This window comes from the organism of the source record quoted next, unplaced genomic scaffold (genome assembly GCF_019419815.1).
Source record: "Pyrus x bretschneideri cultivar Hongxiangsu unplaced genomic scaffold, Pyrus_bretschneideri_v1 Contig32, whole genome shotgun sequence".
NCBI classification, from domain to species: Eukaryota; Viridiplantae; Streptophyta; class Magnoliopsida; order Rosales; family Rosaceae; genus Pyrus; species Pyrus x bretschneideri.
This window is the reverse complement of record NW_025999635.1, coordinates 521,631-536,994: the sequence shown is the minus strand read 5'-3', so window position 1 is coordinate 536,994 and position 15,364 is coordinate 521,631. Positions and strand designations below refer to the sequence as shown.

Here is a 15,364-nt window from a genome sequence, read left to right as displayed (position 1 = left end):
AAAATGGGGACAATAGGTGCCGAACCACGATTATCCACTCATTCTGGACTTGGAGAATGTTAGTTGGGAATTATACCTTATCCGTGATCACGATCAAACAAATTCACAGCGTATAAAATATTGAACCTATGATCTCTCGAGAAACAATGCATTTGAGATTATATAATTTCATATGATTCGGGAAGTCGAGTCAGCAGCTTAATAAGAAAAATGAAATTAAGAGCAGGTTATTATGGAATTGGAATGAAATGATTGATGGTAATCGTATTTATTTGGTTTATTAAGCGCATAACAAATACTATCATGGTTTGGTAATAAAAGTTGATATTTTTCTTTCGGTTGGTCTGCGTTTGGTCAGATTGAGACGTGTTGCCAAAGCCTTTTGACACACAACCTTAAAAGAACTTCTAACCCCAAAATTTGCCAAACCCAATCTCCGATTCTGAACCATCTTGAGTGGCTCAGTGGTTGAAACGAATTTTAGGTCTGTATTTCACATGGTACATTCTGAGTTCGATTCTTGGTTTGGTGGATCATACGATATGGTCAGAAAGAGGCTAAAGTACCTCTGTGAATCTTCCTAACTCTCGAAAGGGTGGAATGTCGTAGTCAAACCACTAGCTGGTCTTCTTTATTAAGTTTTTTTTTCACATATAAAATGTCTGATTCCAGAAAAATTATAGTGGAGACTTTATGGTTGTGTGATAGTTTAAATGACAAGTTCGACCATATACTAATAAATCTCAATTATAAATTAAAATTTATAAAATACTGTTAATTTTAATCGGATAGTGTCTATCACTCAACCTGTCACCTGACATAAAAACTTCTACAAAAGTTTTTAACATTTTCTAACCCCTAGAGGCAACTCAATATGTAATTTGGGGAAAGTTGCAGTGGCAATTTTTCTATTACGTAACAATTTGAAAAACGACCCTCCTTCATGTACTACAAAATCCTAATTATAAATGAGAAATTTATAACTCACAACAAATTTTAATTCGATATTGTAAATTCTTTAACTTTTTGCGTGATACGAAAACTTCTATAAAAATGCGCGTATCATAATTATAAAAGAATCCATAACTCAAGATAAATTTTAAATGAATAGCGTCTATCATTCAAACAACTTATCACGTGATCGATATCGCTTATGGAAGTTTTTCTCGTAGTACTCATGGTGGTAATTATGCCATTTTATTTCAACCCTAGTTGGGGCAGTTCAGTTCAACTTCAACCTATCAATTTGGTACCCTAATATTAATACTAATTAATAAAGTAATGTCCTAAACTTTGATTAATATTAATACTAATTACTAAAGTAATGTCCTAACTTTGAATTTCAATGCCATAATCTTAATGAGTTTGTTTTGTCAGATTGGCATGTGGAACTTTTAAGTCTTTAACCATAATTGAAAGACGACTTTCAAGCCTCTTTTATAAAATGACTTTAATCCACCGGTTTTCTGCTACAACTTAGATTCATATATAGGAAAATTAATGAAAAGGACTTGAAAATTTTGAGTTTTAACGATAAAGATAAAATAAAAGGTAAAATGAATAATACCAGGATTGATTTTTTAGTGAAAAAATGTGGTTTTCATTAAAGTGAACACTACCAGGAGTTTTTCGTTAAAGTTCCCTTTATACATGTAAAATATATATACAGAACATATATGTGACATCACTTTTTTTACACAACTTCTTATACACATTTTTGTGAGGCCCACTCCGTAATGTATTTAACAATCCGAACTATCTATTTTTAAAACATCATTTATAGGTCATCTTTGCAAATAAGACAAATCCAAAATCATGAAAACATTCATTTGTAGTGAAGAAAATGGACGAATATGGTTCTACAAAGAAACGCTAAATCCTTAATCCAACGATTATATGGTGATAAACAGTTCAGATCATTGAAATACATTACAAAGTGAGCCCCACAATAATATGTGTCAAAAGTTGAAATACAACGGATTTTTATATACATATAATCCTTTAGTGTTTTGATCATGAGGGGTTAATTAACTTTTAAGCAAGGTTGTTGCAGAGGGACCAATATTAATTAATTAGCACATTCTTGGCATCACTTAAGCAAATTGGCAAAACATGAACCTTAAAAAAACATAGCTAAGTAATAAGGATAAACATTACGCAAGTGCCCAAGTGAGAAAATCAGAATCAAATCCACCAAATAAATAAAAATATACATGGATTGTAAATCTCCCAACCTCCTAACTAAAACCCTAGAACAAACAAGACCAAGAATTTAAAATTAGTCCAAATTTGAAAAAATCCCAAAAGAAAAATTAGGGTTTTAGTGGGGAAGAGGAAGTGAAATCTCTCCAAAAATTTGAAGACTTTTCAGCTGATAAATATGCTATTTTTGTGCTTGATTGGCTTGAAAGATGGATGAAATAATGTGTAGCAACTTTAGCAAGTTCATCTTGGACCACTTTGTAGCACTCACTTCATGAGCATGACTTTTCAAAACAAGTGGAAGTAATGGGGAGGTTGGCAACTCTCAACTGGTAGAACATTACGTGATAGGGTGTAATGGATTGTAGGTAGAATTCCATTATACCAACTAGAGTTTTGGAAGTCTCGTTTGCGCGGAATAATTTGTCTGAAACGGAATGTATACCTTCTTTTTTTTGTCGCACTTGCGGAGAGTGACATAGATAATAGTGTTTGCACCTTCTAGTAGGTGAGATTTTCGTTCTTGTGTCGGAATTTAAGGATGTATACAGTCTCTCGTGTGACGACTTATATAGCACGTGAGGAGAGCAATAGACGAGAGAGACAAATAGAAGGGATACACCCGCGGGTGAGTTTTCTCTCGTATTTGCGTCATTGCGTCGGTATGTGCTGTTCTCTTATACGTTTTGAAAAAGGTAGAAGTCTAGTAGATAGGTGCAGATTATGGCACAAATTGTTCGAATCAATTGTTGATGAATGATGATTGAGGAGCATCTTGCAAGCTTCAAATGTGGAACAACGACCTTACAGCGACAGAAAATGATTACTCAAATGTGCCAACAAAATTGATTGAAACAACAACAGCAACAACCAATTCCCATCATTGATAATTAAGCTTTCCTTCTTCTTCAAGCCAAACCTTGTGGGAAATTTGAGTGCTTCAACCGGAAGGGAAGAAAATTAGGTACGCCCCAAGGCCGAAGAACCGAAAACAAGAGCGAAAGAAACCGATACGAAGCATAACAAATCTCATATTTCAGTACTCATTTCAGAATTTTGTCTACTACAAATGAACTGCAAAAAGAATTCCATTGCAAGGAAGAAAAACGCGAAAAAAACGAATGCAAAACGAGACAACACAGACTCTAAAAACCTTAAGGACCTACTAGCCATCATCATTGTCGCTAACATCTAAGAGTCTACCATTAAACTTGCATCTCTCTAACCCTTCATCCTTTTTTTTTCTTCCAGGTCTCTCCTTCTACTTAGCTAAATATATGGTCATCTATATTGGTTCCTTACCCCCCATTTTGCATCCCTGTACAAAAAACCAATGAACAAAGAAATGAAATGACGCTACGGCAAATAACATAAACTGATGACAGAGAGAACGAAAAGCTGTGGACTGTGGAGTGTTCCGACCAGGGAACGTTGTACTCTACTGCATCCTCCTCTCCCTCACATATAATCCAGCGAAATGCTGTGGTTAGTATTGGGGATGAGCTCTGGAGTTTCGGTCATTGCTGTTGTGGTCTCTCCAAAGGGAATCAGTTCGCCGCCTTTGTTTCTCATCTCGATAACCTTCTTGTGGGAATTGGAGTGCAAGGCCGGAACAAAGGTGGGACTGGCAGCGGGCCGGTACTCAGGGAAGAGACGGCCTGACTTGTAGCGGACGCCACAGGCATTGCATAGGGTTTTCGGCCCCATTGGGCCTGCCCTCCACTGGGGTGTCTTGGTAATCTCACAATGCAAGCATTTCCTCACTGCTCCCTGAGTAGTGCCGGAACTTTGATTTCCCTCCGCGGGAGCCTGGGGAAGCGTCAACTTGATCTTCTTTTTCTTCTTCTGCTCCCCGGAAGCTTGCTTTGGTATCTTGATCACAGGACGGGACTCTGCGAAATTCTCAGAATCCGAATGGACCTTGGGAGGGAGCAACGGCTGATGCTGAAGGGCCTCGGCCTCGGTAACAGAGGAAGCAGGGGAAATGAGTTGAATTGCGGAGCGAGGGTTGAATGTGGCCGGGCGGGGGCGCTTGCTGCGAGCGCGTCCGCGCTTGCCAGGGACCACCGTGCCGGGGCTTTGCGGCACATTCTTCTCGACGGAGCAAGAGCTGCTGCTGTCGAGGACGGAAATCGGGCTGGAGGTCTGGAACTGCTGGTGGGACGATTCCTTGTTGATGAAGGAGCTGTCCGGTTTGTTGATTGTGAGGCTTCCTCCAGAGAAGGAATCCTCACAAAAGTTTGACAGCCATTCCAATTGAACAATGTCTTCAATCTGTCAAACAAATACATAAACAAAATTCAGACAAATTAAACAAAATTAAAGCTTCTAAATTTTAATTAATTCAAATAATTTTGATGAACAGAAATTGTGCTCTTTGAAAATCGGAGGTACTCATCACATGACATGTCCCATATTTCACCATGCAATCATGAGTTGTTTTTACTGTTCATAAAACCCTCCACCGACATACGAAACGGTGTAGTTTAGGTGGTTAATTGACCGAAATACCCTCATACCGGAGGGAACACAATTTTATCTTCTAAGAATACCCACCACATGATCGGCACATGCGGCAACCCAGAGGGCCATGCCCACCTTTACGGCTGGACTTGCCAGCCTGGCACGTCAACTTCTAATTTTACTCAATTAAATAATATAAAAAAATAAAACCTGTCCTAATTTCTACGTATGACGTCATCCTCACATTCAATTCACAGAAAACCCGTGAAACCGACACTGATAGATGCCACGCAAGCAACGAGAGAGAAAGGGGGGAGAGTGTGACTCACCGGAACGTCGAGCTCGGCGGAGAGGTCGGAGGCGGAGTTGCAGGAGAAGACGGCGTCGTTGGGAGGCTGGAGCGAGCCGGAATGGCTGGGCCAGAGGGAGGAGGAGTTGATGGCGGCGTTACAGTCGGGGACGGGGCCGAGGACGGACTCGACGTCGTCGGTTGGGAAATCGAGGAGGTCGTCGATGGTGTCGAAGAGGCTCCCGCAGTCTATATCGTCGATATAGTTCGGTCCGATCATTTTCTCCATCGCAAATTGTCCTGAGGAAAACACGAAAAGCCAGAAAATATAATCAGCCACGGAATGACCTTTGAGTTTTACCAAATTTAAATCTTCATGGCAATGTGGCGCATAAAGCGTGTGGCGCATTTTAGCAGGGGTGCGTAATTAAACGTAAAGTTTAAAGGTTCATACGGTTCGCCTTTACTTGTATTTCACATTGATGAGGAAAAAAGAGGGAAGGAAAAAAATAAAATAAAATTAAAGTAAAAGGGGCCGAAAATTAAGGTGAATTTAGAGCTTTCAGTAAAGTGCAACCAACACATGGCGTAAGATAGCGCCAGCTGGTACCAACTCGAGCTCCGAATTTTCCACCTTTTTTCTTTTCCTTTTTGGGAAAATAATAAATACAGAGAAGATAAGGAATTTTAGGTGGAAAGTTTGAGAAAAATCGGGTGGAAGAAGTTGAATTTGAAGCGAATTCTGAGAATCTCCAGGAAATTGAGAATTTAAAATTTGAAAAACCAGTTCACGTTTTTGAGCTTCCAAATGCGTTGAATTTCTGAAGCGAATGCGAACGAAAACGAACGAAATTCAAAGTTTTCGAACTGAAATTCAGTAAAAGGAGGAGAAATACGTAAAAACGGGAGGGAATTGTGAGTTTTCCTTAATTTTCCGAGCAACCAAACAGAAAACAGCCATTGCCGACAGTTCTGAAACTGGAGAGAAAATTACAGAGGGAGTGGAGAAATGCAGAGCCAAACCTGTGAACTTGTTTTGGTTTCGAACTCTAACTTCACTCTCCCGCCTAAACAAACCAGTAAGAAGAAGAAGAAGAAGAAGAAGAAAGAATCTCTAAAAGTTGCAGAGCCACAAAAACCTCCTACTGCTTCTGCTTCCGGTGCTGGTGCTACTAAAACTACCAAAACCCTATTCCTTCTCAGTTATAAGAAGGGGGGAGAGAGGGGGAGGAGCAGAGAGAAAGAGAGAGGGAATTTAAGAGAGAGAGAGAGAGGGGGGAATGGGGAAGGCTAAAAAGGAAGGAGGAAGAGAGCGAAGCTGTGGGTAATACGGTAGGTGAGCCTCCTCCTTCGATGCTAGCTGTCTCCTGCTATCGTCACCTTCAAGCCACCCTTCCCCTCCCCCCACGGGTCCCACGCACCCCACCGCTCTCTCCCTCTCACACCTTTTTTTTTTCCTTCTTTTTTCTGTGAATTTATTTAAATTTCGACACGGATTTTCACTCCGAAAATAAAAATTAAACAGAGAAAAATAACAATTGAAAAAAAAAAAAAAAAATGGAGGTGGGGTTTTGGGTTTTGTGTGTATCCGCTTACTTTTTCGCTTTCAGTTTTCTATCTCTGAACTTCTGCTTTTCTTCTTCTTCTTCTTCCTTCCGTGCTTTTGCATGTGAAGAGACTGAGACAAGATATTACATTACTTATAGAAGCCTCCTCTCAGCTTTAACCGCCGTTCTTTCTAACTTTCTCCCCCCCACTCTTTTACCTCTTGCTTTTCATCTTTTACGAATTACTTTAGAATGTCACAGTAACGTTATTTCAAATTAAAACTTATACTTATATAATAAGTTTAAATAAATACATGGAAAATTTTAATTGGATAAGACTGTACCACAGTAATGTAATTTTAGGAGTATTTTTACTTACCACCATTTAATGTGGTGTATATTCATCATCATTTATCACCGTTAAATGAGTTTGAATTTCTAGATTCGTGTAGTGGATAAACATAAATCTCAAAATTCAAACTCATCTAACGGTAATAAATAGTATGATGAACATACACCATACTAAATGATAATGAGCAAAAATATGCACTGTAATTTTCTGCTACTAAAAGTTAATTATGTCATTATTTTGTACATGTGGCGATTTTTAATTGGTTTAAAATGTTGTCATTGACTGCGCGTGGTAAAATTTCTTTGGCCCTAAGTTTTCTTTCAATCTAGGGCTCCGTTGTTCTTTTCTTACAAGGCGTTTTAGCGCGTCACGCCGTTTTATTTCCTCCTCGTTACGCGGTTACGTTGCCAAAATTACCACCCGTTCAACGTGGAAACGTAATTAATTTTTCAAACGAGTAGGGCATTTTTGGCATTACAAGATTTCTTTATTTTCTTTTTCTGTTTCCTTTTTTTCGTTTTTTTTCCATGCCATAAATGGTTTGTTATTATCTGTTGTTTTTTTTTTTTTTTTTTCTGGATTTACCTTCTATATTTTTGCCTAGGTCAAATTGCTATTAGGTCAAGTTTGGTAAATTAATCAAATTGGTTCATTCGTTCCACTTGTCTATGAACACAATTAAGAGGATATGATTTGGTTTTCACTATTTGTTAGGTGTATAATTACATATGTCTAGATTTAGTAATAGGTTGCAAAACGGATATGCACTCGTGATACGGTGATAGTACCTGTGAAATTAGGTGTAATTAGGGATTCATCAGTTTATAAGAGCATGTTAGATGGTTTAGAAAGTAAAAAGATTATTACATAAGTCGTCGCAACGCAAGTGACACACCTATAACACATGGTAACTTAATTTAGAGAGTGAATACAAGCAAACAAATTAAGAGAACTCCAATTCGTAAAGTTTATACTTGAAACCTAATGAAAACTGAATGCCACTTAAATAAATAAATAAATGTGGTCAATCGGACCTCGAGTGGAGATTAATCCCTCCCTTCGGGTGTGGGGACACATTGTGGCATTTACAAAAAAAAAGGGCTCATTTGGTTGTACTTTTTAAATGACGGAAATCGCTTTTAGAGAAAATTGTGCACACGAAAAGTTCCTTGAAACAAGAAACAAGAATAACGTGTACAAAATAATATTTTGTGTTTATTGATTTTGGGGTTACGATCTCTTTGTAATTTGATCCTCTGATTCTATCTCCGTAAGATGTAGATTTGTTGATCCAAGGGCCGTCGAGGCTTGATCTTGGATGAACAGTTGTAAGTTTCTTCAAGGGCCGTCGGGGCTTGATCTTGAAGGTTGATGGAAGTTTCTTCAAGGGCCTTCAGGGCTTGATCTTGAATGTTGATGGATGAGCGGATCTTCAAGGGCTTTTGGGCTTGATCTTGAAGAACGGTTGGTTTTCTTCAAGGGCCGTCGAGGCTTGATCTTGAAGAACGGTTGGTTTTCTTCAAGGGCCGTCGAGGCTTGATCTTGAATGAACAGTTGGTTTTCTTCAAGGGGGGCTTTTGGGCTTGATCTTGAAGAATGGGTGTATGGGTTTGTGGATGAGTTGTTGATCCAAAGGGCCGTCGGGGCTTGATCTAAGGATGAACAGTTAATGAATGATGAACACTTTCTTCAAGGGCCGTCGGGGCTTGATCTTGAAAAATGGTTGTGTGGATTTCTTCAAGGGCCGTTGGGGCTTGATCTTGAAGGAAGATTTAACGAAGAACGAAGAGTGCTTTCTTGATCCTTCGGAATTCTTGGGAATTTGGATGCTTGAGAGCTTTGGAGTTTCAAAGCTTCAAGGATTTGGGGAATTCTCTCCCAATTTTGGAGTAGAGAAATGTATTTGTGAATTCCTTGATGCTTGATACCTTGATGGAGAAGCCTATTTATAGGCTTTGAGAATGAATCACCACCACAAAAATATTTTTTTCCTTTCCAAGCACCATTGCCTAATTTTCCCACTTAATGCAATATTGAAATTGAAGTGGTGTAACTTATGGCCTAATTTCCCACTTAATACCATTTTAAACTTGAAGTGGTGTAACTTATGGCCTAATTTCCCACTTAACACCATTTTAAACTTGAAATGTGTATGCTTTGTCATTGCCCAAATGAGAAAAACTTACTTTGATCCGTAATGGATTGAAGTGTGTTTGCCTTGTCATTGCCCAACATGAGAAGAAAAACTTGTTTTGATCCTCAATGGATTGAAATGTACTTGCCTTGTCATTGCCCAAAATGAGAAGAAAAACTTGTTTAATCCTTCAAGGGTATTTCTTCCTATTTTGTTGAGTCACACGCCATGTGTAAAATTTGTACAACACGTGGCGTATGCCATGTATGCCTTGCCACGTCAAAACTTTAATGCGTTGGTGAACATTTGTTTCACCGAAATTTCGATGTCTACAAATGCCCCCACTTCAAGGCGCGTCGTAGACATGTGCTTGTCACGTGTAGAAGATGCGTTTTGAAGTCCCTTAATGTAGATGTCAACCCAAGGGCCGTCGAGGCTTGATCTTGAATTGGGCTGGAAATTTCTTCAAGGGCCATTGAGGCTTGATCTTGAGCTCGACTGGAAGATTTTCTGGTTTCCTCCAATCGTTGATTTTCCTTTGTGCTACTCTTGAACTGGGCAGCAGGATTCTTTTGGTCTCCCCCGAAGGTCTGAGCTTACTCCTTTTTTTCTGTTTCTTTGTTCAATCTCTCCAATTCGTATTGAAGAGGGTTAGAGGATAGCTCAGCATATGCAGTTGTAGCTTGTCTCCACATGCTTCAATGTATCATTTTCACTTGCCTTACTTGCTCCCCTTTGCAGAAGTGGTATTTCCTTATGCAGGTTTAGCATCTTCTCTTGTAGTATTTGTTCCTGATGCAGGAGTTGAATGCAAACCTTGCATTTGAATGGATCATCACTTCTTGGTGGCAGCGCAAGTTTGAGTGGAGGTTCCGACATATTGCTTTCTCTGTCCTTGTCTTGCCAGGTGAGAGCAAGGGCAAAGGAAAAGATAGGGGAAAAGCATGATATGAGATACCTTTGCTTTCACCCTTGATGATATGAGATACTTTTGCCTTGGTGTCATTTGTTTGCAAGGGCATTCCCGGAGAGGAAGAAAACTGAGCATTTTGAGATGCTTTGCTGGGAGTGTACTCTCGGAGGTGAGGAAGAGTTGGGCATTTTTTTTTTTTTTTTTTGTTTGCAGGTCTGCCTTGCCATAAAAGATGAAGGTCGACATATATAGGGATTTCCCAATAGCAAGTGGTGGTACTGTTCTTTTACCCTTGTCGACAAACGTTTTGATCCCGCAAATCCGGCTTTTTGAAATAGTGACGACTCTTCGATTTCTGAACGAGTGCCTCTTTTGACAAAGCTGCACGCGTTTTCTGAAAAGCAGAGAAAGCGCCACCGAACTTCGCGCTTGTCGGCTAAAGATGTGTAGCTACGATGATGACCTCCACGTGATCTTTTGACAAAGTGGCACCCGTGCTCTGAAAAGCCGAGAAAGCGTCGCCAACTTACGCCGGAAAATCCAGCTTTTGAGATTTGCAGAGCGATGTCTCTTCACTTTTGAATAAGCAGCCCTTCGATTTCTGAGCAAGCGCCTCTTCCTTTTTATAGAGGTATTGATCACCTCTAACATGCACACTTTGAAGGTTGCTCATTCCTGAAAATCATCTCCGGCCTTTTGAGTTTTAACTTTATCCACCCATCTTTTTTTTTTTTCTTTTTTTTTTTGATGATGTGACTGTACTTGAAGTTTTGAAGTTTCAAGTTGCCTACGTACCCTTGGTTGAGGAGGGATCAAGTCATGACGTAGTTCAAATGAGTGATGGTTTTGATGATGATTTTGCCGTACACAGTTTATGCTCTTGCGGGCCAGGAGCGTTTGGTTGTTGTTGTCACCTTTTAGGCTCGTGCGTTGTCACCTTTTAGGCTCGTGCGAACGAGGAGCTTTGGTTGTCGCCTTTTAGGCTCGTGAGAACGAGGAGCTTTTGTTGTCACCTTTTAGGCTCATGCGAACGAGGAGCTTTGGTTGTTGTTGTCACCTTTTAGGCTCGTGCGAACGAGGAGCTTGTGGTGTCGTTTGCAGTTTCAGCTCGTGCAGACAAGGAGCATTGGTTGTTGCCTTTTAGGCTCGTGCGAACGAGGAGCTTCGGTTGTCACCTTTTAGGCTCGTGCGAACGAGGAGCTTTGGTGTCATTTGCAGTTTCAGCTCGTGCAGACAAGGAGCTTGTGGACAAGATGGTTGCTGCTTGTCCAATTTCTTCGAAGCGATCTTCGAAAGGCATTCCTCACAATCTTCATAGCAAGAAGCCTTGATCGAGAAATTGAATAAGTCTTCGATGAAGAAGAGATCGCGCATGAACGATCTTTGTGTTGAAATTTTCTTATCTTCAACATTTTCACATTGCTTTGGAGGTTGGCGAAAGCTGCTTTCCCTCCTTTCTGATTGGTGCATTTGTGGAGAAGACATATGTTTCTCGTGCAGTTTCTTCGGAGTGACATGAGTCCATCCTTCAATTTCACTTGACTTGGAGCATGCCCCCAACAGTCGAGGTGAAGACTTTGAGTCGAAAGAGCCAGAAGTGACATCTTTCTTAGGGATTTCATCTTCAGTGCCGTCCTCTTGGGTTTGTTGGCATGAAGATTTGCCAGTATGGACGATGATGCGCCTCTTTACCTTCAGTGGTCCTTTTGTATCGACCTCTAGGATTGCTTGGCGCTTCATCCTTGAAGGAATCAAGCTTCGAACGTCGCCTTTTTCTGCTAGCCCATCGAACTTTTCTTCCTTTGGTGTTGTCTTCCTCTTTCCAAAAGGCTTCTCATTATCTTCAAATCTTTCCGAAGCTGATCGTCGCAGAGGAGAGATAGTTGTGTTGCTTTGTTTCTTAGGCTTTAACAACCTTTCAAAAACAGAGCTTTGGGATGTTGGCGCGCTAAGCCTCTTGAAGACAGAGGTTCGGCCTTGACTACCAATGCGATTAAGCACTGAAATTCTGGAGCTTGAATGGCTCATCCTATCGAAGACCGACGTCCGAGGGGCGGGTTTAGGCTCTTTTTGGTCTTGTTCAATGCTTACGCTGATGTGTTGAGCGCTAGCTTTCTTCACTTTGCTTGAAATCTTCACAGGTGCATTTGGTGTGAAGCCAAGTCCGGCTTTGTTGTTGTCAACTCCGTAACCATGCTCCTTCAACTTCTATTGAGTTTTGGTGAGGTTACGTTCTTTGTCATTGACGGTGTTTGAAACCTTCTTTCCAAGATTTGAAGAGGAAGCAAAGGCATGCCTAGCCTTTGACATGAGTTCGTAGGCATTTGGGTTAAAGCCTTCTTCGATCTTCTTAGTTGGAAGAGAGCTTGGTTTCATTTTGACGCCATGCTGTGCCTCCAGACGGTTGATGAGTCCGGCGGTTTGCAAGTTTTTCTCCTCTGCAGTCTGTGTGAGCTTTGCGATTACTTCATTCATCTGAGCTAGCTGCTCCTCGATTGAAGTTACTCCAGTGGTCATGACTTGCATGGTTGTACTGCCGCTCGAATCAGCGTCGGAGAGTAGGGACTCTGAGTATTTCCTCAGGCTTTCCCCTCTTGATGCCCTTAGCGAGGCTAGGGTGATCACAGGCTCGTGCCTCAGGTGCTCTTGTTCCTTTGACAGAGTTAATGCAGGGGCGGAAGCCGCGGCAAAAAGAGCTCTTGCCTTACTTCGGGTTATGGTGCCCGAAATATCACCACTTGCGGCGATGATGTTCTTGTTCTTTGCTTTGATTGCAGGAACAGCTTGATCATTTCTTGATGCCATTTGCGTTTTTCAATGATTTGAGGATAGAGATGAGAGGTAGAGAGATCCCACCGGGCGTGCCAAATTTGTGAACACGAAAAGTTCCTTGGAACAAGAAACAAGAATAACGTGTACAAAATAATATTTTGTGTTTATTGATTTTGGGGTTACGATCTCTTTGTAATTTGATCCTCTGATTCTATCTCCGTAAGATGTAGATTTGTTGATCCAAGGGCCGTCGAGGCTTGATCTTGGATGAACAGTTGTAAGTTTCTTCAAGGGCCGTCGGGGCTTGATCTTGAAGGTTGATGGAAGTTTCTTCAAGGGCCTTCAGGGCTTGATCTTGAATGTTGATGGATGAGCGGATCTTCAAGGGCTTTTGGGCTTGATCTTGAAGAACGGTTGGTTTTCTTCAAGGGCCGTCGAGGCTTGATCTTGAAGAACGGTTGGTTTTCTTCAAGGGCCGTCGAGGCTTGATCTTGAATGAACAGTTGGTTTTCTTCAAGGGGGGCTTTTGGGCTTGATCTTGAAGAATGGGTGTATGGGTTTGTGGATGAGTTGTTGATCCAAAGGGCCGTCGGGGCTTGATCTAAGGATGAACAGTTAATGAATGATGAACACTTTCTTCAAGGGCCGTCGGGGCTTGATCTTGAAAAATGGTTGTGTGGATTTCTTCAAGGGCCGTTGGGGCTTGATCTTGAAGGAAGATTTAACGAAGAACGAAGAGTGCTTTCTTGATCCTTCGGAATTCTTGGGAATTTGGATGCTTGAGAGCTTTGGAGTTTCAAAGCTTCAAGGATTTGGGGAATTCTCTCCCAATTTTGGAGTAGAGAAATGTATTTGTGAATTCCTTGATGCTTGATACCTTGATGGAGAAGCCTATTTATAGGCTTTGAGAATGAATCACCACCACAAAAATATTTTTTTCCTTTCCAAGCACCATTGCCTAATTTTCCCACTTAATGCAATATTGAAATTGAAGTGGTGTAACTTATGGCCTAATTTCCCACTTAATACCATTTTAAACTTGAAGTGGTGTAACTTATGGCCTAATTTCCCACTTAACACCATTTTAAACTTGAAATGTGTATGCTTTGTCATTGCCCAAATGAGAAAAACTTACTTTGATCCGTAATGGATTGAAGTGTGTTTGCCTTGTCATTGCCCAACATGAGAAGAAAAACTTGTTTTGATCCTCAATGGATTGAAATGTACTTGCCTTGTCATTGCCCAAAATGAGAAGAAAAACTTGTTTAATCCTTCAAGGGTATTTCTTCCTATTTTGTTGAGTCACACGCCATGTGTAAAATTTGTACAACACGTGGCGTATGCCATGTATGCCTTGCCACGTCAAAACTTTAATGCGTTGGTGAACATTTGTTTCACCGAAATTTCGATGTCTACAAAAATATTTTTGGGTTTTAAAAGCACTTTAAGTGTTTTCTACAAGAAGCACCAGTTATCTGCTTCTTCCAGGAAGCACTTTAAGTGTTTTTCCAAGATTTATTAGCATTTTTACTAAGGATTGTTTCCAAAAATATTTTCACAAAAAGTGCTTTCAATTATTTTAAAAGTACATCCAAACGAGCTCTAAATATACAAAAGGGAGAAATTGGATGAGGTCCCTAGCTATGAATATTCTTTGACTAAAACCTTATTGGGTTTCAATTTTTGATCCAAGTCCCTGAAATTAATGTGATAATTGATTTCTATGTATGTTACTATATTTTTTAAATTAAAAATTGAAATTTATAGTTGTTTATATTAATGAGATTTTAAATAAAAAACCATAATTGGTGGGATTAAAAATATTAAAATACAAATATACTATTGTATGTGTGTGTGTGTGTGTAAACATGGGTACATTCATCAAAATTAACCAAAAAATTATTGTATCAAAACATGGGTACATTCTTCAAAATCACAAAAATAAATAAATAAATAAAAATATATTAGGCTTAATAACATTAGTAAATTTCTTCGACTAAACTTAACATGGATACATTCTCAAATCAAAGAAAAAAAAATGTACCCATATAAGTTAAAAAATGGATTAGAAAAAAAGTTGAATAGATTTTATATATATATATATAAAAAAGGTACATTTTACATATAACAAATTTGTATATTTAAGAATGAGTACATTTTAAGATTAAAAATTTGAAAAAATTACATGAATGGGTACATATAATTAGCATGGGTACATTTAGCAAAATTAAAAATGGGTACAAATTAAAACTGAAAAGAAAATTGGTACAAATTAAAAAAAGGGTTGCAAAGTAAAAATGGGTACAAACTAAAAATAAAAATATATGATAAAAAATTTTAATCATAAATATAGATATACTAATTGTAACATTTTTAACATTAAATGAATATATTTAGAAATAAAAAAAATTATTATTAAAATAATTAATTATGTTATTAATACCAAGAACCTTGATAAAAATTGAAAAAGAATCAGGTTTTAATTAATGAAATAACAAAAAGAAGGATAAAAATCTAATTTATCCTATACAAAAATAGGCCTCCTGCTCCATGTAGGACCCCACACATTTATATGAAGCAAAATATTCAAAATTGTTTTTTATGCTTTATAATGTGTCAAATTCCAACCTTTTCTTTTCACTGAATTGTTTATTAATTATGTCACTAACTAGTGAGTGTGATTGATAATCTC

General features: G+C 39.1%; 1 protein-coding gene across 2 annotated transcripts; it reads right to left on the bottom strand.

The window, feature by feature from the left end:
* Positions 1-3,217: 3,217 nt before the first annotated feature.
* Positions 3,218-6,700, bottom strand: LOC103936644 (GATA transcription factor 8). 2 transcript variants are annotated; one of them, XM_048590626.1, is made up of 3 exons: positions 6,551-6,700; positions 4,995-5,254; positions 3,218-4,476 (listed from the first exon to the last, which is right to left on the bottom strand). In XM_048590626.1, the coding sequence occupies exons 2-3, from the start codon at positions 5,241-5,243 to the stop codon at positions 3,661-3,663; spliced, it is 1,065 nt and encodes a 354-aa protein (XP_048446583.1). In that variant the 5' UTR covers positions 5,244-5,254; positions 6,551-6,700; the 3' UTR covers positions 3,218-3,660. The 2 variants fall into 2 exon arrangements, with proteins under 2 accessions (XP_048446583.1, XP_009344766.1); XM_009346491.3 differs by lacking the exon at positions 6,551-6,700 and adding an exon at positions 5,978-6,338.
* Positions 6,701-15,364: the final 8,664 nt, after the last annotated feature.